The 23,676-nt window shown below is 34.7% G+C and overlaps 4 protein-coding genes and 1 long non-coding RNA gene across 11 annotated transcripts in view; 4 read left to right on the forward strand and 1 right to left on the reverse strand.

Moving 5' to 3' along the window:
- The first annotated feature begins 416 nt into the window (after positions 1-416).
- Positions 417-9,837, forward strand: LOC126848061 (uncharacterized). 2 transcript variants are annotated; one of them, XM_050588593.1, is made up of 10 exons: positions 417-558; positions 769-4,439; positions 4,530-4,942; positions 5,304-5,327; positions 5,424-5,561; positions 5,640-5,761; positions 5,850-5,974; positions 6,118-6,401; positions 6,480-6,662; positions 6,785-9,837. In XM_050588593.1, the coding sequence occupies exons 2-10, from the start codon at positions 1,001-1,003 to the stop codon at positions 7,037-7,039; spliced, it is 4,983 nt and encodes a 1,660-aa protein (XP_050444550.1). In that variant the 5' UTR covers positions 417-558; positions 769-1,000; the 3' UTR covers positions 7,040-9,837. The 2 variants fall into 2 exon arrangements, with proteins under 2 accessions (XP_050444550.1, XP_050444551.1); XM_050588594.1 differs by lacking the exon at positions 5,304-5,327.
- Positions 9,838-10,945: 1,108 nt separating this feature from the next.
- LOC126848062 (caprin homolog) lies at positions 10,946-15,730 on the forward strand. The gene is made up of 6 exons (XM_050588595.1): positions 10,946-11,130; positions 11,917-12,135; positions 12,224-12,577; positions 12,648-13,415; positions 13,505-13,796; positions 13,927-15,730. The coding sequence occupies exons 1-6, from the start codon at positions 11,017-11,019 to the stop codon at positions 14,145-14,147; spliced, it is 1,968 nt and encodes a 655-aa protein (XP_050444552.1). The 5' UTR covers positions 10,946-11,016; the 3' UTR covers positions 14,148-15,730.
- A 212-nt stretch (positions 15,731-15,942) lies between these two features.
- Positions 15,943-18,153, forward strand: LOC126848066 (regulator of microtubule dynamics protein 1-like). Of its 4 annotated transcripts, none has more exons than XM_050588605.1 (5): positions 15,943-16,193; positions 16,763-16,869; positions 16,934-17,131; positions 17,203-17,451; positions 17,600-18,153. In XM_050588605.1, the coding sequence occupies exons 2-5, from the start codon at positions 16,783-16,785 to the stop codon at positions 17,945-17,947; spliced, it is 882 nt and encodes a 293-aa protein (XP_050444562.1). In that variant the 5' UTR covers positions 15,943-16,193; positions 16,763-16,782; the 3' UTR covers positions 17,948-18,153. The 4 variants fall into 4 exon arrangements, with proteins under 4 accessions (XP_050444562.1, XP_050444560.1, XP_050444561.1 ...); XM_050588603.1 differs by lacking the exon at positions 15,943-16,193 and adding an exon at positions 16,200-16,684; XM_050588604.1 differs by lacking the exon at positions 15,943-16,193 and adding an exon at positions 16,202-16,418.
- A 2,401-nt stretch (positions 18,154-20,554) lies between these two features.
- LOC126848065 (protein Wnt-7b) overlaps positions 20,555-23,676 on the reverse strand; it is a 52,931-nt gene continuing 49,809 nt past the window's right edge. For all 3 annotated transcript variants that reach the window (XM_050588602.1, XM_050588599.1, XM_050588598.1), the window contains exons 6-8: positions 22,279-22,458; positions 21,795-22,110; positions 20,555-21,303 (exon numbers count right to left, since the gene is read on the reverse strand). In XM_050588602.1, coding sequence (XP_050444559.1) covers positions 21,152-21,303; positions 21,795-22,110; positions 22,279-22,458 — 648 coding nt within the window. In that variant the 3' untranslated portion in view covers positions 20,555-21,151. The remainder of the gene's footprint in view (positions 21,304-21,794; positions 22,111-22,278; positions 22,459-23,676) is intronic.
- LOC126848069 (uncharacterized) overlaps positions 22,021-23,676 on the forward strand; it is a 46,317-nt gene continuing 44,661 nt past the window's right edge. Inside the window, exons 1-2 of the long non-coding RNA XR_007687205.1 lie at positions 22,021-22,130; positions 23,170-23,294. This is a non-coding gene — a long non-coding RNA (uncharacterized LOC126848069). The remainder of the gene's footprint in view (positions 22,131-23,169; positions 23,295-23,676) is intronic.

Here is a 23,676-nt window from a genome sequence, read left to right on the forward strand (position 1 = left end):
GATCATGTGAGCCGCGACTCGCCGTCCGGTGGTGCTGCTGGTGCTGCTGCTGGTGCCGCCCGCCTGGTATCGCCTGTCGCACGTTCGCCCTGTAGCAGCTTGTGTAGCCATATTTATCGTGTTATTCGCCGAGACATCGTCGTGTTTAGCGATCCGGTGAGCGCTGCATCGTTTCATTGGCCGATATACTCCGCCGTATGGCTGCGCGTTCTTGAAAAGGATAGCGTCGCCGTCATTGTCATCATCATCGTCATCGTTGTGTCGCGGAGGCTGCCTCCGTGTCGAGTATGCGACGATTGTATTCCGCTGTCCCGTCATCGTCGGATGTGCAGCATTCGCGCCGATTGTCATCGCCACCGATCACCGTAAGTGAACGCTGTGTCACGAGAAACGTCACCGAGACGAGTAATCCCGGATCCTGCCAACATCGCCGATCGCATCGTCGTCATTCACGTCTGAGCGCGCGATTCCGCGGTGTTCCGGAAATACCTAATCAGCCGGCTACCGAGTGTATATTTTTTCATTGTTGTGTACGTCGTCTCGGATTCTATACGAAACGTAAGCTGATGATATTTTTCATCGTTTTATAACGCGATTTTCTTATCATTACAAGATTGTATCAGGAAATCATGATTACAAGAATGCTTTGCGCTTATTGACAGAATTAATAACAGCAAAAGAGACTGTCATAAGAAAGGCATACAGTTATCTACATTGTGTTTCTTTAATGTTTCTTTTAACTAGTCTCATATTTGCATTTCTTTTCAGATGGGGAGCCTCTGCGCTGCTAATCCCAATTGTTGGGAGAAATTTTTATGACTGCATTTGTTGGAAATGTTTTCAATATAATTTCCTATATATAAGAGTGCAAAGAAATATATAAAAGTTGTGAGATAAAAAGTTATGTTATGAATATCTCAGAGTGCATATTTTACATTGCAAATTGGAAGAATCTACTAAACATATACCAAGCGAGGCACTATTGTGCCAAGCTTGGGTAATGGATCCCATTGGTCCATGGTATACATCGTATAATCGTCTCACTGCGAGCGGCACTACCGGAACGTTTCAAACTGCAACACCAACTACAACTAGTGATTTTGTACCTCATCATTTAGCAACGGCTGTTACACAGGCAGTGCCATCAACATCGACGTCGCAATTACTTTTACAAGCGGCACATACAACAGCAACTCTGGCGGGTCAACCGTCCCCTTTTAACCCTGGGGGGTTTTTAACTCCACCCCCTGTGGGTTACGAAGTCTTTTCGCCGCTCTTCCATCATCCCAATACTAAGCAAGCGCATTATGTTACTCAACATAGACAAGCTCTTGCTCAAGCGCAAGCAGTATCGGTGACAAAACAGAACACTACGAGCGAATCCGATATTCCTACGTTGAGGGAGAGTTATAGTTCGACGCATCAAGCAACGTTTTTCGAGCAACAAGGAGCGTCGACATCGCCTACGACATCGACTCTGGCCTGGACACCTCAGAACAATACACAACTTCCTAGTCCATTTGGTATTTTACCGCACGAGAGTGTTGTACCATCATCCCCTGGTCCGCCCTCCACAAAATCTAGCAATACTAGCGGTTACGAAAACACCTTCAACGCACATTTCAGTACAATGCAGACTATAAACAATATCAATGCATCTCAGTTAACTAGTCCATCTGCGTGCAACGCGGACTTTAAGGTTGCCAGCTGCCCGGCTGACACGAAGAAATCAGTCAATGTGAGACCTCAATCGCCTACCTCGACTAGCGTAAAATCCATTCCCGTGCAGATTAGCGGTAGACAAACGTTCTTTCATCAAGTACCGACGACTTTTAGTTCCGATACTTTGACGAACACTTATCCCAGTGCGGGAAATGGAAGTCAATCCGCCGCCGGAAATGGAAAGGTGCAGTCATCGGGACTGCAACATCAGCAATCGTGTATCGTATCGACACCGAACAACGCCTCGGGTAAAGAATATAGGATACCGCAACCGCCATCAAGATCGACTGCGTCAACGACAATTTTTCTTAGCTCTTCCGCACGTTCGGGTTCTACGCAAGCAGTTCAGCAAGATAAGCAGGGAACGCGCAATTTTGCATCCCCGCCTAACAAAGCGGCGACTGCTCAACAGAATATCCAAACTAAAGCGCAAACCAAGATTTATCCGGAATTGGGGAGTCACGGTGTCGAACATCGAAGAAACGAACAACACGATAATAATCAATCGTCACCAATCAGTTTCTCCATTATGGATAATCGCAATTTGAATTACGCTGCGAATAATTCCACGAACTGCAATAACTCCAGCGGCAAGCTTACAAACAGTCAGAGAACTCCGTCTAACAGCAATTTACAATCACATCCTCAGCAGCAGCAGGCATTTCATATTTTGAATCAACAACAACAACAAGCCACATCTTACAGACATTATATAACGGGATCAGGAACGAACGATACGGAATATCATCATTCAGGCAGATCCAAGTCCGCTACCTCGACAGATTCTGCTTATTCCTCTAATACCTCAACGCAAAACGGACCCGACTGCAGCGTCGTCGTTCCACGACGACCGAGTCCTTTGCAAGCTCATTCGCAGGCCAGTCCTCTGGGTCACGTGCCAAGTCCCGCGTATCCTATGTACAACAGTCCGATGGCGACCATGTCATCACCATCACCGTTACAACAACATACCGAAAACAATAGTAATCAGTGCACCAATGCTGCACAGCAGTACAAAGGCGGAGTGCAACAACAAGTCACTCCACCGTCACCTTTGGATGTTACCGTTCCCAGGCCGTCATCGCAAGGACAAGTCGCGTATTCCTCGGTGATTACACGAGCGTTGGGTACTAGCACGGAAAATAGTAAAACCGCTTACAACGCGGAGAGTAAAACGACGTATGAAGGGCAACAGCAAGACTTTTCGCAAACGCAGAAGCAACAGGTCTGTTGGGAGAACGATAACCGCCAAACGATAAATGGCAACAGAAAGTTCTCCGTCGCCGTATATACCGGTGCGAACACGGGAGATATAAACGCGCAGAGCTTGTCAATTCAGCAGCAACAAGTTCAAAGGTTGGTGAACATGTCGGATAGCAGACAGCAACCATATTTCGAGTCCAATCAAGTAGCGTTGCAAGATTTGAGCAGTTGTAGGGGTGACCCAATGAGTATTGTGAAAAACTTGCAAACATTGCAGCAGAGTCCCTGTCAGGTGCAACAGCATGCAGCGATCGTTGCGACTAGCACAACGGAACAACAAAAGCAGGCTGAGGAAAACAGACGAAAAGCTGATAATGCTAACAAAAAGAGAAAAAGTTTGGAAAAGGCTGCTGGTCACGGTACGGCATCGAACGAGCTTACGGGAACCACGACGATGACGGAATACCTCGGTAGGATACCTCCGCCAGCGCATCACAACGCGAATCAACAACAGCAGAATGGTTATTTCGATTTTGAACGGTGGAATCTACCGCCCCCACCCACCAAGATGTTTCCTGCCGCATCTGGCGCCTTCGGTTCACAATCTTCATTACATCACTCGAATAACTTTGCAAACACTCCGGCTCATCAGCATCAGTCGTTGATGGTATCGCATCATCATGCGCCGCCACCTATCCCTTATTTCCCGGCTTTCCATATTCCCGCGGGTCATCATCCGCATCATCCGCACGAGTTTCAGCCCTCGGTTGAAATTACGTCGATAGGATTCGGTGCTGAGAATGTCGCGAATCAAAACCCCAATTACAATCAAGAGGTCAGAGACGATCAGCCTAAGGTAGTCGTTCCTAATATTGAAGAGGAACTTGGTTTTCTTCAACAAGATCAGCAACTGATGCAGAACACGAATCAAATGAATAAAGATTTCAAACGGCCCAGCAGGGATCCCAATACAGGTTTTATGACAAGCTATTTAAAGTTTCTGCAAGGTGAAAGGGATCCTTCTCCGCCGCCTGCTATACGCGGTGGTAGAAAAGCGACATGGAATAGGTCAAAGCCATATATACCAATTGAGCCGAGTAAACCCGCGGAAGCTTCGACCAACGGCGAGGTTAAACCTCAAGAGAAGCCGCTGCTTAAAGAGACACCGGTTAAGGAAACACCAGTGATAGACTATGCTAATGATCCTAGGTATTTTCCGTTACCGAAGGAAAGAAAAAAAGCAAACTTTGATTCGAGCGATGACGGATTTACTAGTGACGATGACTTTCTATTTCCCCCTAAGAAAACTGAAAAGAAAGTGCAGACTACTAATAATACGAGTAATATTGAAATTGTTGCTGTAAAACCGGAAGGCAAAGGCAGAAAAGGTCGGCCTATTAAGCCTGGTGGACCCACAGATAGGAAGAGAAAAGCTGCTGCAGCAGCAGCTGCGGCAGCAGCAGCAGCAGCAGCAGCAGAAGCGGAGAAAAAATCTTCGAAGAAAATTGAAGAAGGTAATGTAAATATATCTTTAATATATAAATCTTTCTTTTTTAAAATTGACACTTTTCATGACTTTAAAAATGCATGTGTATTTCATATAGTGGATCCTCTATTACTTCCTCCGAGACGCGAGACATCGAGAAGAAAGGCAAAGGAAAAGACGTCGGCGAAACAATTTTTGGATCGGCAACAGGGTATAGATTATTTTGACAATGACGAGGAACAGGCTGATTCCGATTCTGATCCAGCGTGGACGCCTGCTGTGAAATTAGTCGGGGATGAAGAAGAGAAAAGGAAGAAACGCGTGAGGCCTGTCATTACCAAAAAGATTAGAAAAATCTTAGAGGAAGATGGATATTCGTCTGGAGAAGCTATCGTTTCAAAAAAATCGACGAGAAAAAAACACGAGATATCTTCAAAAAATTCTAACAATGCTAACAAACTTTCTTGTAAGATTGACGAGAAACTAGTAGCAGCAGCAAGTGATGAAGATATTGATATTTCGCCATTTAAGGTATCTAATTCTGTATCATTATTCTGTGAAAATTTAATTTTTTCAGATCTGGTACACGATACTTTTATAAGAATTATTTTTTCTTATTCTCTTATATTGTCTTTCTTAATGTATGTATAATCTTTGATTTTTTATTAAATACTGCTTTATGTAGAACTTTTCATATATATATATATATATATATATATATATATATTCTTTTATATTTATATTTTTATTTAAATTAAATCAAATAAAATTAAAGCAAGTAATTAAATCAAGTAAAATTAAACCAAATAAAAAGATCAGATCTGAAGGAATTATTGGCTATACCTTGTAAAAATAAATTAATAATCTTATTAATTTCATACTTTACATGCAGCATTTAGGCAACTCAGAAGATGCGGTAAATCTCTTCAGTTTTATTCTGATTAAAATTCGCTAAAAAATAATATGCATAAACTTTTTACTAGAAGCTAACAGTTTTTCTTATTTTTTCCAGTCTGGCGAATTTGTTGTGATTAAAACAGATTTGGATGAAGAATATCCTCCTCTTTGGAGGATAGATGGTAAAACATTGCTTCAAAAATATGAACCATTTAAATCCAATGGAAAAACTTTGTACAGAAACATATCTACGGTAAATTTATAATTAAGTATTTTAAAGTATATTATGCAGCGAGTACGAATTAAATACTTTACAATACGAATTTTACAGTATTCTGCATGGGTTTCACAAAATCGTCACATATATCAACAAGTACCGGTGAAATTCTGGCAGCAGGGCAAGATAGAAACAATTGTGGAATTCTTGAGGGACGAGATGATTGTTGATAACAGGTAAATATTTATGTATGAGAAAAAATATCTCAAATCTTTTGAGATGTTTTATATATCTTATATAATATTTATTTTTGTCTCTGATTAGTGAGAATATCGATAAATCTATGAAAGATACTGAGAGATATCAAGATAATTTCGAAGTGTACATACAGACATTGATCTCACAAGCTTTGGATTCCAATTTCCTTACTGAAATATTTCAGGAACAAGGTGAGACGAAATTAAATCGATATTTCATATTTTTACATGCATGTTACAATGTGATGTGTGTTACAATAATTATATGTAAGCAAATACCTATAAAACTTTCCTGTTGAGTAGGATAACATATGTCTTTCTTTTTTGTTGTCTAGACGATTATTTTCTGTCAAACGTTAAAATTGTCGATGAAGTAACGGAAGAGAGAAAACGTCGTCTTTTGTCCACGACTAAATGGAAACCAAATGTCGTGACAGCATTATCAACATGGCCATGTGTTAATGTGCTTAAAGACCTACCGCCTTCAGAAAATAAAGGGAAATGTTGTGCTGGTTGTCAGCAAATTAGAATTCATGCAAGAATTCTGCTTTATGGACAACCATACAATGGTACTACATTGGAAGGTTCGCCGCCAGATCCAAGAGTACCTCATGAAAAAGTACATAATGCACAAATATGAAATGTAATAACAACAAAATCTGTGTCGATTATTATTCATTCATATTTGTCTCTCTAGGACTTTTTGTTGTGCCGCATTTGCCAAAAGAAGGTAGCCTTGTACAATAAAGTCGCTCATCAAAAATATTTAATGTTTTTGGAATGTGCAAGGAGAGTGGCAGATAAAAAAGTGGCTGATCCACACAAAGACACTACAATAATATTAAACGAATTACTAGCAGATGAAGCATGGTTGAATCAAGTAATTAAGTTTTTTATATTTAGCAATTATATATTCAAGCAATTATATTTTTTACTCTCTCGGCAATGAGAATGCTTTATTGTTGAACAATAACAATAACAAATTTATTTTGTCTTTTCCAGCTGTTTAAAGAAGTGAGGAACATTTGGGCTGAAATTGATAGCATGGAGCAGCAAGCAAAAGCGAAACCGAAAACAATTTTGTCGTCATCAGTGAAACAATATCATAAAACGGAAACAGCAATCGTGACTGCTCCTATCGTACTTACATCTAAAGAGACTATTAATACTTCTGATTCACAGGTGCCTATACAAAATACCGAAAAGAATCCCCAATCAATATCTAGCGATGTGCAAATGGGCAGTGAACCATCTTAGTGGTATTATGACAATTGTTTATGTTTAATGCAAAATGCATCAAGACTGTTACGAGTTCAGTGATAACGCACGAACGTTTATTGCCAATATTGACACCAATAAAATGTCTCACATATGGTAACAGTGAAGAATTTTATTCATAATCGTGAGAGACGAATTAAAAGTGTAATCGAGAGACTGTAGTTATAATATAAGACATAGTATATATATATATATATATATATATATATATATATATATATATATATATCAGGTAAGCACAAAAGGAAGAAATTCACACATATAAACATATGTAACATATTCACATTTAATATAGAAGTTTAGCTTTAGCCCGAAATTTGCCATTATAGCATAATGATAGCATAATAATAATAGCAGAAACTAATATTCATGTGAATATAGGCATCTAGTTTAGTCTTTGTATCGTGATGATCTTATATTAACTTCGATATATGAATAAAATCCAAAACATATTGAAATATTATAGTGATATGACGTGATATTAAACGTCGCTACTTTCTAAAACATATTTTATCATGTTTTATCAAATAACGAAATTATAATTTTTGTATAATATATAGAGAGCACTCTATATTATTTTTCTGAGTATTTTACAAAAAAATATATAAGCACTGTCTTTTCGCAGAGCAATTTACAACAATTATATATAGTTTCAAATAATTTCACAATTTTTATTTGCTCTAAATTTTATTTTATGTGTGCATACATACAATTACACAAAAATGATATGCTTATAAAACTATAGAGAAATAAATGCTTATATTTAATATATTTTAAAACAAGGCTCTATAACAGATGCAATTTTTAATATTTACATTTAATGTTACTTGTTTGAATGTTTACATATTTTATACAATATATTCAGCAAACACATCTCTTCCCATATAATATACATAATGTAATGTATGTATGCAAATTCTTTCATATAAAGTATTGTATAAACGGATTTAAACATATTTTGTGTTGCAAAGCGCTTTTTAAAAGGAAAGATTATTGTTATTCAAATGTTAATTTCTTTCTTTTTAATGTGTTTGTGTTCTTATTCCACGTTTTGCAATGTTATATACATTGATATTTTCTGTTTCTGATGTCAAAATCATTTATTTTAAAAATTGAAAAATGAATATAACAAATAACAAGAATAATTAGTTATTGAAGATTAAAATAAGACATTGGAATAATTTCTCTTTATATATGCTAAATATACATTGAAATAATTTTTATTAACGAGGAACAAGTAAAATACACTTGCTTTAGAAAATCACTTAAAATTATTTTTATGTTTTTATCAACAGAATATTTTTACTCGTGGAACATTCTCAAAGATCAAAATTCAATTGTGTTTGAATTGGGGCAAAATATTTATACTTTTGCAGTGTGTATTATATGTTAAGGTCGCTTCTATAGATACTTTCCAATAGCTGATAAGTATCTTAGGATAGTGCGATAAAATAATTTTGTTGTATATTAAATACCATTATATACACTTCAAGCGACATTTGTGCTTACTCTATAAAAAATTTATTATTATTATTAATATTATTATTATAATTATTATTATTATTATATCGTCACTATCATTGTTTTAAATCTTTAACTGTTTAAGTTTTTAACTTGTTTCTAGATTTATATTAGAGAGAAAAAAAATGAATGTTTTCTAAAGAGGAGAAGGGTGATATGGATGTATGGAACGTATCCGATGTATGAACGAATGTATTTTTCAAAGATGATGTATCAAATTATATTTATAAATTATAAAGATATAATAGAGCGAGAGAGAGAGAGAGTGAGGAAATGATTAGCTGCTGCGTATCGGCGGACGAAGATTTTAAACACGTTTCGTATATTTCGATAAATTGAAAAATCGCATATTGACGATTATGCCGATGACGATCGGTTGTACAATAAATTATCGGATGATTTATATATTGACACACGAGAGCTAAAATGCGGGCATTTGGACACTGGCGCAGAATATCTAATAACAAATAAAGTAAAATATGTAGCTACGGAAGATCTTTTTTTCAGCGAATGTGCCATGCAATAGTTCATATCGGGCGTAATCTTCATATTACATGCGATAATTCGACCGATGATGTAAATCGATTGTGAGTTATGATTCGATCGAATCCTCTTCCATAAGATTGTATTATCGCACGTAGTACTCGCTTAAGATGTCTGTTTCCTCTCTGTATATTGAATTATGATATCAAAAGCAAAAAACCGTTATTGCGAAACTTGTATATATCGAAATTTTTTTATATGTTCTACCATTCTTATTCAACAGTATGGATTGATAAAATTGGTATAGATGGTTAAAAAGGACTTACAATTATTTATTAATATGAGAACAGTCTTCAGATATATTTTACTCCTATGCCACCATTTATACGATAGTACAAATGGTGGCATAGGAAAAAAATTGATTTAATGTATTTTGTAAGACAAGAATTCATGGATATAATTTTTTGCTTTTCGTAATTCAATATGACGTATGCAGAGGAATCAGAAGCCTTGATAACCTACAGTTATTGTCAATATTATATTAAGTAAAACTATTAATAATATTATTATGTTTCTTTTCTTATAGGAAATATCCGGAATTATAATTTTTCTTCGATTGTAAATTATATAGCGCTTTCTCTTATTCGTGCAAATTAATTATGAAAAATTATTAATCGTAAAACGAAAAATGACATCGCAGTATTTTTTGTTATCGCGCGATCAAGAAAAAAAGATATGATCAAAATATTATAAATAATAAAACATTACTCGTATATTTATGTTTTTTATTAACCATTTTTCAATAAAATATGGAGGAATCCGTAAAATTATATACGAGTATCATACCTTTATTTTGTACAGCCTTAAAATAATATGAGCAACAATTGCAATGATAGTCTTAGATTAAAACTTAATATCGTTTGTAATTTTTTTCTTTATTAGATCTTTATCTAGTAGGTGAGAACATGTGTGTATGTGTATACTTCATATATATATATATAAAATTTTAATTTCTTTGTTTCATTCTTTAAGAATTGATTTTGAATTAGAACACAATGATACAATATTAATTTATAACACACATTTTTCACTTTAACTATGCAAACATTCATAAAAGGCGTCAATAATAATGAATTCTTTCATTTTTAGATACAATATTTTTGAGTCGAACGCATCATATTTAGATATTTATAACTGTTGCTTCTAAGGAGAACCGATAATATTATCATCGATGAAGATGAATTTAATCTCAATAGTTATATAATTATTTTTTTTTTTATCATTTATGAATGCGTTATAAAATTGCCGCCTCGTTTCAAAACCCGGCAATGATACATAAATATCTAGACATACAATACGATCCGAAAATATTTAATCCAGAATATCATTAAATATTTAACCGAACTTAGCAAAGATTATGAAATTTTATATAAAAAAAAGATGTTATGAAAGATTCACGCCGCATCTGATATTTGGCTTACATACAACAAATATATTCAATATATCTTTTGGATTTTAATCAATATTTTCATCTCTGGGACGTTCCAAAATTTGAAATAGAGTAGCGTTCTATTGACCAATCAGGATAAAAGAAACAAAAATTTCTTTGTCCTGAGTGATCAATCGAACGCTACTCTACTTTGGAACGTAATCTCTTAAATCCGTATTAGATTACGCATTAAAGATTAAAGATTGAAGATGAAAATTTGCCTAATTAGAATAAAGAAATTTTAAGTTCTTTTGTTCTGTCAAATTCTAATCTTTAATTTTCAATGCGTGATCCGATTGCGGGCTTTAGTCTGTCGCTGCACATGTAAATCCTCATTGTTTGATAATGTTGAGCCCTGCATCACGCCGTTTCGCTACTACCACCATCCCCACCACTTCTCTTACGACTTGCTTCAATTTGCTTACCGTTCGGATTTCCAGTTCGTGTTTGTTGCCCGTGAAGGATGCCTTCTGCCAACCCTAAACTAGAGAAACAGGCCTCTACGGAGACCGTGGAACCCCTACGCCAAGTAATCATCGTAATCGAGCATAAGATACGGAATCTCGAGAAGCGTAAGGTAAATGCAACGTCGCGGCCCGGCTTGTCGTAATTACAGACAAAAGTCGATCTGTCAATCGCCGTGGCTTCCTCACCGTGCAATCCGCCATGATCCCGATGCGCCATGTGCTCGCTCCTCGATATTTTCCCGAGTATCTACAACGCGCGTCGATATCATCTCCTCCGTATCTTGTCAGCGATCAAATGTCGGAGAAGTTGTCGGCGACGCATGATCGAACCGACAACGGAATTCTGAATTCCTGAACGCGCCAATTTTGTCATCGGCGACATCATATCATGGCGGTGTATCTTCTATTATTCGAGACTGTCTTTGTGCACGATATACTTTTTAACACCGGAATACCATGATCGATATGTACCGATGTAATGAGTTCGTTGACGAACGCGAATATTGCACCGCAAAATCCGCGTTTTATATTTGACGTTTCCCGAAACAAGGATTTCGGTCAGTTCGATCACGGCGACCGCTGGTATATCGAATCGCATGGTCTCACTGTATGTGCATATCACGCGATATCTGTAAAAGTTATGTATTTTCTTGAGCTTGAAAATAAAATAATAAATTGTGTCTTAACATTTTTATATATGTATTTGTAACTTGCTACATCTTGTATCATGTTTCCTAATATATCTGGTCCTATAATGTTTTGGTTTGACATATAAATACAAGATTTATAAGTTGTAAAATAATATTGACCATATATATAAACAGAGAAAAGGAGAGAATAATTAGTGACTATCTATAAAAAGAGACAAATCTTTAAATATAATCTTCTGAATTTAGGGCAAGCTCGAGTCGTATAGGGATTTGCAGAAAAATGGAAGGGAGTTGAATTCAGATCAGAAGATAGCAGTGGCCAAATATGATGAAGTGCTTCAAACATTGGACAATACTCGGGATCTGTACAAACAAATTGTTACCATTGCCAATGATTCAGTTAAGCAGCAAAAGAAACAGGCACGAAAGGAGGCTGTCGAGCGTATGCAGCAAGACATTGCAAAAGTATGCATCAACATTTAAAATATAATGTTATCTGTATTTGATATTGAATACAAGAAAATATTGAAATATGCTTGTGACATGATTGTAGGTGAAAGAGGTGCTACTTATTCAACATATCTTGGTAAGCATGGCCACTGATTCCATTAGAAACGACTTTACTCAAGGAACAAACGGAGCTATAAAACTGTCAGAGGAAGAGTTAAAGTACCTGGAGAACTTATATATTGAAGTAATTTGGAAACATCAACGTGAAGAAGATGACTCAACATTTGTACAACAAGTCCAAAAAGTAGCAGAGCACTATGTGGCTATTGTGGATGGAAAACAACGTGAAGTTGTCGGCACTACTTATAACAAATTAAAAGAGATTATTACAAAAATAAATCAGTGCGGTTATTTTGATCAAGTTCACGAATGTTCAGAGACAATACCAGTAGAAGAGGTATGTATTGAGCTTTCAATATAAATGTATGTGTGTCTATATAATCTAATTGTGATTTTTATTTGTACAGGTTGCAGAAGCTGTAGCGGACACGACGCTTACTGATTCGCAGACGGGACAGGAACAGGTCAATGAAGAATACAATAATGGCAACGACAGGCACATTCCACCGGAACCCATAATACCCATTCCAAACTTTCCAGTCCAAGTTGCGCCGCTCCCTGTTGTTTCCGGCGCCGCTCCGGTCTCGGGACCTATTTCGGTCGTTCCACAGCCTATGCCACCTCATCCAGCACCGGTCGACACGCCTTACTATACAAATGCCACCAGCTTTGTTCCGCAACAGCAGCAGCAGACCCAGCAACAATCCCAGCAACAGCCTCCACCGGCGCCGCGCATCAATGATGTCATAGGCACACCGAACTTCTTTTTCTTGCAAGAATCCGAGCTCGATTCACCGGATGTCACGTCGCAAACACCCATCGTATCGCACATTCCTCCCACAGTCAACGCGCCCATTCCTACACAGACCTTTACAAACCAAAACTTTGCAACTACACCCGTGGCCGTCCCTCAACAAGTCATATATCAGCACCAACCACCACAGGATATGTCACACATTCCCGGATTCGCGAATCCTAATCCTCCGCCACCGATTCCGATGCCGCCTTCGCATCAGCAGCCAAACTTGCAATATAGTCCGCAACATCCGACTGGTTTTCAGCCTCAACAATCACCGCAACAACAAAATGCGGTGCAACAACTTCCACAAGGACAGACCCAAAATTTTAATGAACAAAGATCACCACATCAACAAGAGACTCAAACGTCCACAGAGGTAAGTCCAATTTTTCTTTGGACAAAATTAATACAAAAAAAATGGTTGCTATTGTTATCGACTTTTGATGATTCATAAACTTTGTATAGGAAAAAATCGAGAATGGCCAAAATGAAACTACTACCACGGACTCATCGTTGGAACAACAGACTGAATCTGTTGATTGGTGTCAGATGACCGAGACAAATGATTGGAATCAGTCCGATCAACAACAGCAATCTATTCAAGATCCCCAGCAAGTATCGCCACAACAGACTTCACAGCAGACTTGGGGTGATCAACAACGTGGATACAGAGGAAGGGGAAATAGAAGGGGGACCACTAATGGCTATAATAGTAGAGGCAGGAATAATTATCAGCAAAATGGACGTGGAGGACAAGGTAAAAGAACAGTAAAATATGAAATACATATAAGATCTTTCTGAAAAAGATGTTTACAATTTCTTTGGATAAATCTTTTTTTTGATAAAGATCGAGATGTGGCATAAATTTTATCCTTTTCTTTTTCTAGGCACATATTACCGCAATGATAGCAACTATCAGAACGGATATCAGCAACGTTCTTGGGGCAACGACGGAAATAACGGATATTCCACCGGTTTTAAGCGTGGTGGTGGTGGAGGAGCGAGGGGTGCGCGCAATGAGCGCGTTGGTCGTGGACAATATCGAGGACAGAATAGGACCAACCGTGGCGGGTATACGCCACGTGGCAAGCCTCATCCCGCGCAATAAGCGAGAGAGGAAAACGCTAGCGTAAATACACAGTGAAACGCACTATGAATATGATTCTGCGATTACAATTCAACTGTCTATTTACGAAAAAGCTTAAGTCGATGATGCATTTGCAATATGAAGTGAGATTTCAAAGTAGTAGGTATCGCATGCATGAGTATTAATATGCAAAAACTTTGATATTGATAAAGATCGATTAAGTGACTGATGTAGTTTCTGTAATGCAACAGCAACTGTGTTACATATAATTTTTTTTTAATATATTTGCACATATGTTAAGTATCTTTGATAAGATAAAACTGATTAGAGTTGTACACAAAAAATATAGTTTTGCATCTAATGTAATAATTTCTTATAAAGTTATGTACAATGATAACAAAAAACAAATTTGAAGAATCTTATGTTGGCATTTGCGGAGACTTGCGGCTTAGGATGTTTCTTAAATATGACATTGAAAAAGTAAAACTTTGCATTTGAATTTGGTGTCTGTAATTATGAAGAGAAGATTAATGTTAATAAAAAAAAGACGATACAGAGGTAACACATTGTGATATAAAAAAAATTAACCAAATTCAGAAGCGTGAACCTACCGTGCAAGTATTATTGTATTATGTGACAGAAGGCAGGTTTCACAGGGCAACAACAGCAGATTAACGAAAATAGAAAAAAATTTTATTAAAAAAAAGAAAAAAAAAAGAAAAGAACTCAAATATTTCATGTAAAGACTACAGGAACGTATTTAAAAAATAACATTAAGATGATTATAAGTATATATATTATATATATTATATATATATATATATATATATATATATATATATATATATGTGTATGTATGTATATATATATAGTAGGCGATCTGCACGATCATCTCTTTGTCTTGCGGCGCATCGCTTCCATGGGGAATTTTTTAAGATACCAGAAAAAAGAGGACATAGCGAGCAATGCCTTCTCTAAATTGCTTAAAAAATCTTCTCGTATCTGGTATACGAATTTGAAGAGGAGAACAATTAAAAATTTTGTATCCAGATGGCAGTTTGAAAAAGTTGTAATGAGTCATGATATATAAAAATCTAGAAAAGACAACATTTTTTCATATATAGATAGATATATATATCGTGACATTTTATACATTTCGGATTGCTGTCGCTCCCTTCCTTTTTTTTCTGCGTGATTCTAAAATTCCTCATAATGCTTTACACCGCCAAGCAAAAGAGATCGCGGTGCAATGACCTCATTTACGATATAATGCATTACCTAATTTTTTTTGTATTAAGAAAAGAAAAAAAAAACGTATAATTATTTTTAAAACGGAGGAAGCGATTAAAGAGAGGAAGAGAAAGAGCGTGCGGAGCTCTTAGCATATAAGTCGAGTTCAGTGTACAATTATTGACTAGATTCAAAGGAAGAAAGATGTGTTAAAAGTGCACTGCCGATAAGTCACGCTCCACACCGATGAAAAATATCATATTTTGTTTGTACATTTGTGTTTAATCACTTTTCTATCCTTCCCTGTCACTATTACGTTAAACTATCCTACGAATGCCTATGTATCTTCCAAATAAAGATCTAATTCAACCCTAGTTAACTGAGCTTTATTCTCGGTACGAGAGCGATTTTATTTCATTTAGATTATTATATATATATATTTATTTATTTATTTATTTGTTTAATCGAATATCATTAATATTTTAGTATTGCTCAATATTATTCATTATATTGTATGCGATTATTAATAATGTTCACGCGTCAAATGTGATTTTGATTAATAATGTTTCATTGCTTGAAAGAGAGCACGCTGTTTTAAATATAATCGCATATTAAAATTACACGCACTGTCATTGACATATATTATATATAATAGATTCAATATTAACCGGAATTATTCGCGCTGTTTGGTAGAATCTTTTTATGTATTTTGTGTTCTTTACTGTTTTGTAGATAAATTGTGCGATTGTTTATCTCTCTCCTCACTTCCTTGGAATCAGCGTTGCTTTCGGATCCGGATTTCAGATCACGTGACATGTGACATTTGGAGAGAGATAGGTGGAGATAGTCTTACATTACACCATTCTTTAGAGTTATCCATCTCTTTCTCACACTATATAGCTTTTAGATAAGAGAAAAACGAAGTATTAATATAAACTTGCGAAAGAAGTTCAACGCGCGCGAAATATGACAAATAAGGACAACATAGATCCTGACTCAACCTGCTTATCATTATTTTTTGTTCACTCCTGAGTCACTAAATCACACCCTGAATATCTATATGTAAATATTGAAAAATAGGATGTCTCCCGTTATCTTTTCCTCTTTCACTATAGATCAATCAGAAAATTTATTTTTTTTGTCAGATATAAGAAGTTTATTTTTATTTCTTTTACCTGCAACTGTCTGCAATGATAACTGAATGTCTAATATGTTGATAATGAATGTTTATTATTTTAATTGTATCAAAATTACTGTCAATGCTATGAAATTATAAATTGTTATACGATTAAGATAAGTGTTTTCAAATAATCACACCAGTACAATTTGTAAGAAACTTTTATTTTTGTTAAACTGATTTAATTTAGCTTATATATCTTCTCAAAAATCATATCTAATCAATACAGTTATCGAATCAAGATATAAGATGTTACTGCAGAGGCTTTATCGTGTTACTACAAACTATAGAATTTTACAAAGAATTGTAAATAAAAATATTTATTCAGTGCATCAGGTATGAAACAAAATTCTGACAGAATATATAACATATCCATTATTAACAAAAAATCATTTTTTAGAAGGAAAGTGGTATACAAACTATCAAGAAGCTATGGATGATGTCACCATTCATCACAATGGGAATGTGGGGATTCATAAAGAGCAAAGATGTGGCTGAAACACAAATTACAGCAAAAGAGGTTCTTCTTGCTAAAGTAGATGCACTCTTTGATCAAGGAGACTATAAAAGTATATACAATCTTTTGTCAAAATATAAGGTAATTAAATTCTGTAAATTATCTTTGTAATGTATAACTGTAATTATTATACATTTATTTGTTTTATATAGGATAGTAAGGATGTTGATATCTTGTGGCGTTTATGCAGAGCCATTTATAAACTGTCTGAAATGGCCAGCGATGTTGAAGCACGGAAGTTAATTTATGAAGGATATGATTTGATATGTAAAGCCCTCGATATTCAAGAAGATCATTATGCTGTTCATAAATGGATGTCTATATTCCTTAATAGTAAGGGCACTTTAGAAGGCACAAAAGCACATATTAAAGAATTGTACAACATTAAAAAACATTTGCTAGTAAGTTACTTAACAAATTATTTAAGCATATGTATAAAATACTAATATTGATTTTTTAGTAAAAAGCAAAATATTGAATTTTATGAAATAAGATATAAAAAATATAATCTGGAAATTATTTGACATTATTATGTTATTTATATTGCAGAGGGCATCAGAATTAAAACCTACTGATGCAACGACACTTTATATGCTTGGATGCTGGTGTTATGAGATTTCAAGTTTAGCATGGTATCAACGAAAGATAATATCTGTTGTATTTGAAGATCCGCCAACTTCGTCTTTTGAAGAAGCATTGATGTATCATGAAAATGCTGAGAAAGTTGATCCAAGCTTTTACAGTCGTAATTTATTAATGTTAGGGAAAATATATCTCAAACTAAATCGTAAGGAAGATGCACTAAAATATTTGAAGAAGGCTGCTGAATTTTCTGCCAAAACTGATGACGATCAGAAAGCGAAACAAGAAGCGCAGAAAATATTGAGCAGTATTTAAAGACATAGAGAATACAGTTATTGAAAAAGTACATTTCAATATTTTTATACTAATTTTCAAGTGCAAAATAATACATGACTTGAATTTTGATACATTGAATATTATTATTATTTGAGAGAGAATAAAATTTATATATTATGTATATATTATTTTCATAAAATATTGTTGATACTATGCATGATGTAATTATATGCATATGTAATATACAATGTATGTTTCCATATTTTTTATATATTTTATATATATTTTTTTAATATATTTTATTTATACACATGTATGTATATTATGTATTTATACATATGAATATATTTATAGAATAATTTAATCATTGCATTTATATTATATTACGTGCGTGCATGTATGTGTATATATATATATATATATATATATATATATATATATAGAGAGAGAGAGAGAGAGAGAGTTTGAATCTCGAAAGCAAACATCGCGATCGATAAGAATAATTGTTCAATTGTTTTTGGTGAGAAGATGAAACCTTACAATCTACATATTGTCTGTATATTTAGCTTCTAAAAATACTGCAAACAATACGCTCTATAGTTACACGGGATGCGTAGTAAGATTTTGGAAAAATCCGACATTGGATATGCAAATTATTTTATAAAAAATTTGTGCGCGATTTATTTCGTAAGTTGGATTTTTCTTTTGAGTTGGTCTTTTGATTACGCTTATATCACTCTTATTCGGGGGAGGGTTATTTAATAACATCTCTAGTTCTAAAACTGGCCAATCACAGTCATTTCATTCTTCAGAGGAAAAGCTGCGATTGGCTAAAACTTTTAAAACTATAGATATATTAAACCCAATAAAGAGTGACGTAATAAAATAGTTTACGTTTTTTCGTAACCCTAATTTCTGCCGATTATATCACGAAGTTGTCTGTTGGCGCGAATTGTTGACAACGGATTTTGCTGAGATCAGCGGTATTAACGGTCAGATTTGCTGATAATTTGAACAGAACAGCGATATGATTGTGACGTTGGGCGATATCGTTAAAGCTTGCGCGAGACACGTTAGATACGTATGTACGTTTGGGATCAGAAATATCTTCTCATTTGAATTTACACACGTATCGAAAGGTATATCCGATGCGCGTTTTGTCTCTAAATATTATTCCTACATAATGACTACAGCGACAAAATAAAATAAAACGATTAATAAAATAACATAAATAATATTAACAATATTTAATAATATTTTTTAATAATATGTTTAATAATATTGAATTATTACTTTAAGTATTTATTATATTTCTTATCTAAAGTGGAAGCCATTAATGGACGAGATTTATCGATTCATTAAAAAAAAGTTTAACAGATTTATTTATTAGTTAGTTTCAATGTAATATTCAAGAAGATTATAGGTTTTGTGCTGAATATGGCTTTCTTTAAGCTGAAGGCTTTTGAATTAAAATTACACGACGAGATCGATCTTGTATAGTATGGGATTTAGCATAAAACACGCGTCGGATATACTCCGATATTAGTATAGAATTCAGATGGGAAGGCATTTTCGACCTCGTCTATACATATTTTTTTATTAATATGATATTAAATTGCTCGGATTGTATCGAATTTAAGACATATATACGCATGAAATGCGATAGAATATCATCTATATCTTCTTCTCGGAAGTAATTGAAATGTATGGGGGCACGTATAATATAAATATAAATCACGCAGTTGATCCTTAGAATTTGTTTAATTAGATTAAGCATATTATTTGAAAAAAAAAATAGATTCTTCATATCTATAATCAAATAAATATTAACCGTTTATAATAAAAATATTAGCTATATATATCTTATTTACATATAGATATATTTACTCTCTTTTTGGCAAGCAATTTTTTAAAAATTAATAATAACTTGCAGATTTAAATTTGCGTGTATTACATTTTGCCATTAATATAATTTTATTGACACACACATATACACGAGCACGTATACACACATGTACATACGCATCCACACGGATTTCAAATTCATCAAAGAGACGAGAGAAACGCAACTAGAAGCGTATATATGTTTTTGTATATTAATATAACAAATACATATTGTTTTTAAAATATTGTTTTTAAAATATATTTAAATTATTACATTATATTTTTAACGACAGGATCGACAACTTATGAAGATTATATACTTACGACTCTTGCCAACATCAGGATGCACTCTGCGCTCAGCAGACTTCACGAGGAACTAGATACGAATTTCATTTCCTTTTGTTCGGAAGTGTAATTTTCAGTGACTTCGCACACAGCATCGATATATACTGTGCGAGTATATTTTCTCTAACGAAGAAGTTATAATAATCCGTTAACAGAATAAATAACATTCGACAACAACAGTCGAGCGAAAAATGTCAGGTAAACAGAGATAAAAAAAGATAATATCACCCGATACATAGACGTGAAAACGCTTATATACTTTATTTAGCAAACAGACAAACACATTATATTTACACGAATATAATTTATATCGTGTATATGATTTTAATAAATAATAATTTACGAAATATATTCCTATATAAAGTATATATTTTGAAAGTTTATAAAGATACTGTGAGGGAGAGATAGAGGAAGGGATTCGAGATTTGCGTTTTAATATTAATTGATTTAGAGAGAACAATTATCTGTTACTTTTACGCTACAATTTTAAGAGAACATATTCGTAAACTACTTATAAACTACATATCCTTGTTGAATCGTATCCGCACATCGATGTACAGCGAATATAGTGTTAAATATGCTCATATTTACTATAGCGCGTGATCGTGTCAATACATACGAAGCATCGAGGCTCAAAATATAAACATAAACAGGATAAATAGAAATAAACAGATGGGTATGGAATTCCTATAAAATGTGAGAATTCGATATCTAAATAATTGAGATTAAGTTTTATTTTTGTCTAAAATTTTCAAAATTGTCTGGAATTCTGCTAAGGGTTTGACAAAATCAATCTCGATTGAATCAAACAATAAAAACATTATTCGATACACTATTAATATATATGTATCTTTTGCTTATATAGCTTCGTTTTTATATAATGGACATATATATATGAGATTGACATATTTCTCGCGTGTCGTTTCTCTCGCTTATCTCTCGAAGATATTCTTCATTCATCGGTAAAGATGTATTCTCTCGTGAATATATATACATCGTACGTCGGTAATAGCATTATTTGCAAGTGTATTCCTCGGTACGTTCGGTGCAAGTCTCGCAGTGTACGCGGCAGCACCAGTGAAACTTGCATCTGCACTGCCACGTTCTCGTGAATTGGTGCGTGTTGTAACCACGACCACAGCACATTAAATCACATCCGTCGGTTCCTGGAAGAAAAAAAAAGAAAGGTGCGTGATAATATTCTTGCGAATGACGTGAAAAGAACGCTACCTTGTTGGAAAATTGTCGGTCGAATTTTCAATTTTAAAATGAAAGCGAGATGAATGAAAATTTGAAACTTGCGTTTCTCTCTCTCTCTCTCTCTTTTGAATAAAAAAAAAAAAAAAAATAAGAATTCGATGAATATCGCAATTTAACCCATTATTTTAATATTTTTGAAAATGTTTTTCAAAAGTTTTTAAAAACATTTTTTAAAAATATTATCTGCTCATTGGGATTCTTGCGAATGACGTGAAAAAAGTACGATCTTGTCGGAGAATCGTCATTTGAATATCAATTTCAAAATGAAGGCGGAATGAATGAAAATTTGAAATTCTATTTCTTTTTCTTTTTTGAACAAGAGAATAAGAATTCGACGAATATTGCAATGACGTGTTATCTTGATTAAACTCTAGCTCTTATCATCATTTCCTCTCACCTTTGCTAGTACGATTGCAATATCTGCCCTGTGTGCCGAGACTACCCTGTGCCAAATCCGGCTCGCAGTAGTTGGGCGAGGGTTGCAAATAGACCAGCTCGCTCCTCTTCGGAATCCTCTTCAATCCTTTATTTGGGCCATTACTGACTTTCGTTCTTTTCAGAACCAAGTGCGGCTTTCGCGACTTGCTGGATTTCTTCGACGAGGACTCGTGCCGGGACTTGACAAAATCGTTCGGCTTGCCTTGAGTTTTGGCGTCGTTGCCCAATATTGGTACCATTTCCGGCGACACGGAATGCGACATCGCGTCCAGCGTCTATGACATACGGGAGCCAGGTGAGTTGATTTTTGTATAAATATTATTGAATCAAAACAAAACAAAAAAATGATGCGACCGTTTCGATTTAGAAATATCACGTTTCGCACTCCCAGTCAATCATTGATTTATCACGTGATAAATTGATTTATTCAAGGCAAATTTTACCTGATCCGTGGACGGAGGTGGCGGTGTAACGGCGATGACGGGTCTAGCTCTGTAGTACTTCTTCATGAGCGCATCGCCGATTTGGCGAAAACTCGGCAACGTTCTCCAGCACGTTCTCACGGTACACGATCCGGACACACCGTGACATTTGCACTCCGTTTGCAGATGAGCCTTAACGATCTGGAAAAAAAGAATACGCGCTCGCATAATAGCGTAATTTCCATAAAAATTATGATTTCTCGCAAGTGTTCTCTTCATTATTCACTTTTCTTTATTCATCTCTGACGACTGACATTTAACTTTGCGCTTTTTGCGAAAGTGCAGGCACTCGCGGCAGTGATGTTAATGATTGTATTTTGCTATTGCCAAACATTAAAAAGCTATAACGCTTAGTTGGGCTGATTACGAATAAGATGCAATATAATTGAAGAATATATTATTATTCAGCTTATTTCTTGTTATAATTTCGACTTTCTTGTTCGCAAAAACTTTACAGTCGTTTCGGCTATCACATAATATCTATAATACTAGAGAAAAATTGAAAAGAGTAAGCGCAATCGTTCGAATCGGAAATCTTGGATTATTATTACTATATAAAAGATTGCTACTATATGTTTCATCACCAATGATGAAAGGTGTCTTAATTGTTGTGTAATTTTGCGCAATTTGTTTGTTGTTGAAAACAAATCAGTTTTCCATTAATAATTTTGTTATGCAATAAAATATGTAAATAATAGTAGCAGTTTTCTCCAATCCGGAAAGAATTGAATTTGCGTTTTGGACTCCTTTTTTTAATTCTTATATTTTTAATTATTATTATTATTATATAATGTAATATGGTTTTATAAATGAAAAGGTTTTATAATTAGAATATCCTTTGATTGGTTTCAGAAGCATGAATATGCGAGAGAGATTTGGTTAAGATCAAGAAATGAATTCATGTATCGTATCAAAGCAGACAACAACTCGATCAATGCAAAACGATGTACAACGATTAGTTCCTTACATCGTACAAGGTATGTCCTATGCAAATTTCAAATCTACACATGTGTCCGGGGTCTCTTTCGTTCGGAGAATGAAAATGAGAATGAAAACTTTTACAATGTGCGCTCGATGAGAACGGATGCATCGTTCGATGCTTGAATCATCTTCAAACGACAAGGAGATACGCATCGGTTCATTATGAAGGAGTCAATGGCGTAGGGAAAGTCACCTCGACTGTCATAATATTACGAATAATTCTCAATTGCGAAATTAAAGCATATCTATATCTCTTTTTATAACAAATATATGATTTTTTTATCACATTTAAAAACATGAAAGATTTACGCACGATTGTGTGTCTCTTGAAAAAAGATTTACCAAAAATTTCTTCTTTAAATTTTCTAATCTCAATGT

Source organism: Cataglyphis hispanica, chromosome 3 (genome assembly GCF_021464435.1).
Source record: "Cataglyphis hispanica isolate Lineage 1 chromosome 3, ULB_Chis1_1.0, whole genome shotgun sequence".
Lineage (NCBI taxonomy): Eukaryota > Metazoa > Arthropoda > Insecta > Hymenoptera > Formicidae > Cataglyphis > Cataglyphis hispanica.

What these genes read in the sequence shown, in the direction of transcription:
- LOC126848061 (XM_050588593.1), top strand. Translation starts at nt 1,001, where the DNA reads ATGGATCCCATTGGTCCATGGTATACATCGTATAATCGTCTCACTGCG. An exon ending in TGTACAGAAACATATCTACG is followed by an intron (nt 5,562 to 5,639) that starts GTAAATTTATAA and finishes CGAATTTTACAG; the next exon opens with TATTCTGCATGGGTTTCACA. An exon ending in TGAAATATTTCAGGAACAAG is followed by an intron (nt 5,975 to 6,117) that starts GTGAGACGAAAT and finishes TTTGTTGTCTAG; the next exon opens with ACGATTATTTTCTGTCAAAC.
- LOC126848062 (XM_050588595.1), top strand. Translation starts at nt 11,017, where the DNA reads ATGCCTTCTGCCAACCCTAAACTAGAGAAACAGGCCTCTACGGAGACC. An exon ending in TGCAGCAAGACATTGCAAAA is followed by an intron (nt 12,136 to 12,223) that starts GTATGCATCAAC and finishes ACATGATTGTAG; the next exon opens with GTGAAAGAGGTGCTACTTAT. An exon ending in AGACAATACCAGTAGAAGAG is followed by an intron (nt 12,578 to 12,647) that starts GTATGTATTGAG and finishes TTATTTGTACAG; the next exon opens with GTTGCAGAAGCTGTAGCGGA.
- LOC126848066 (XM_050588605.1), top strand. Translation starts at nt 16,783, where the DNA reads ATGTTACTGCAGAGGCTTTATCGTGTTACTACAAACTATAGAATTTTA. An exon ending in ATATTTATTCAGTGCATCAG is followed by an intron (nt 16,870 to 16,933) that starts GTATGAAACAAA and finishes ATCATTTTTTAG; the next exon opens with AAGGAAAGTGGTATACAAAC. An exon ending in ATCTTTTGTCAAAATATAAG is followed by an intron (nt 17,132 to 17,202) that starts GTAATTAAATTC and finishes TGTTTTATATAG; the next exon opens with GATAGTAAGGATGTTGATAT.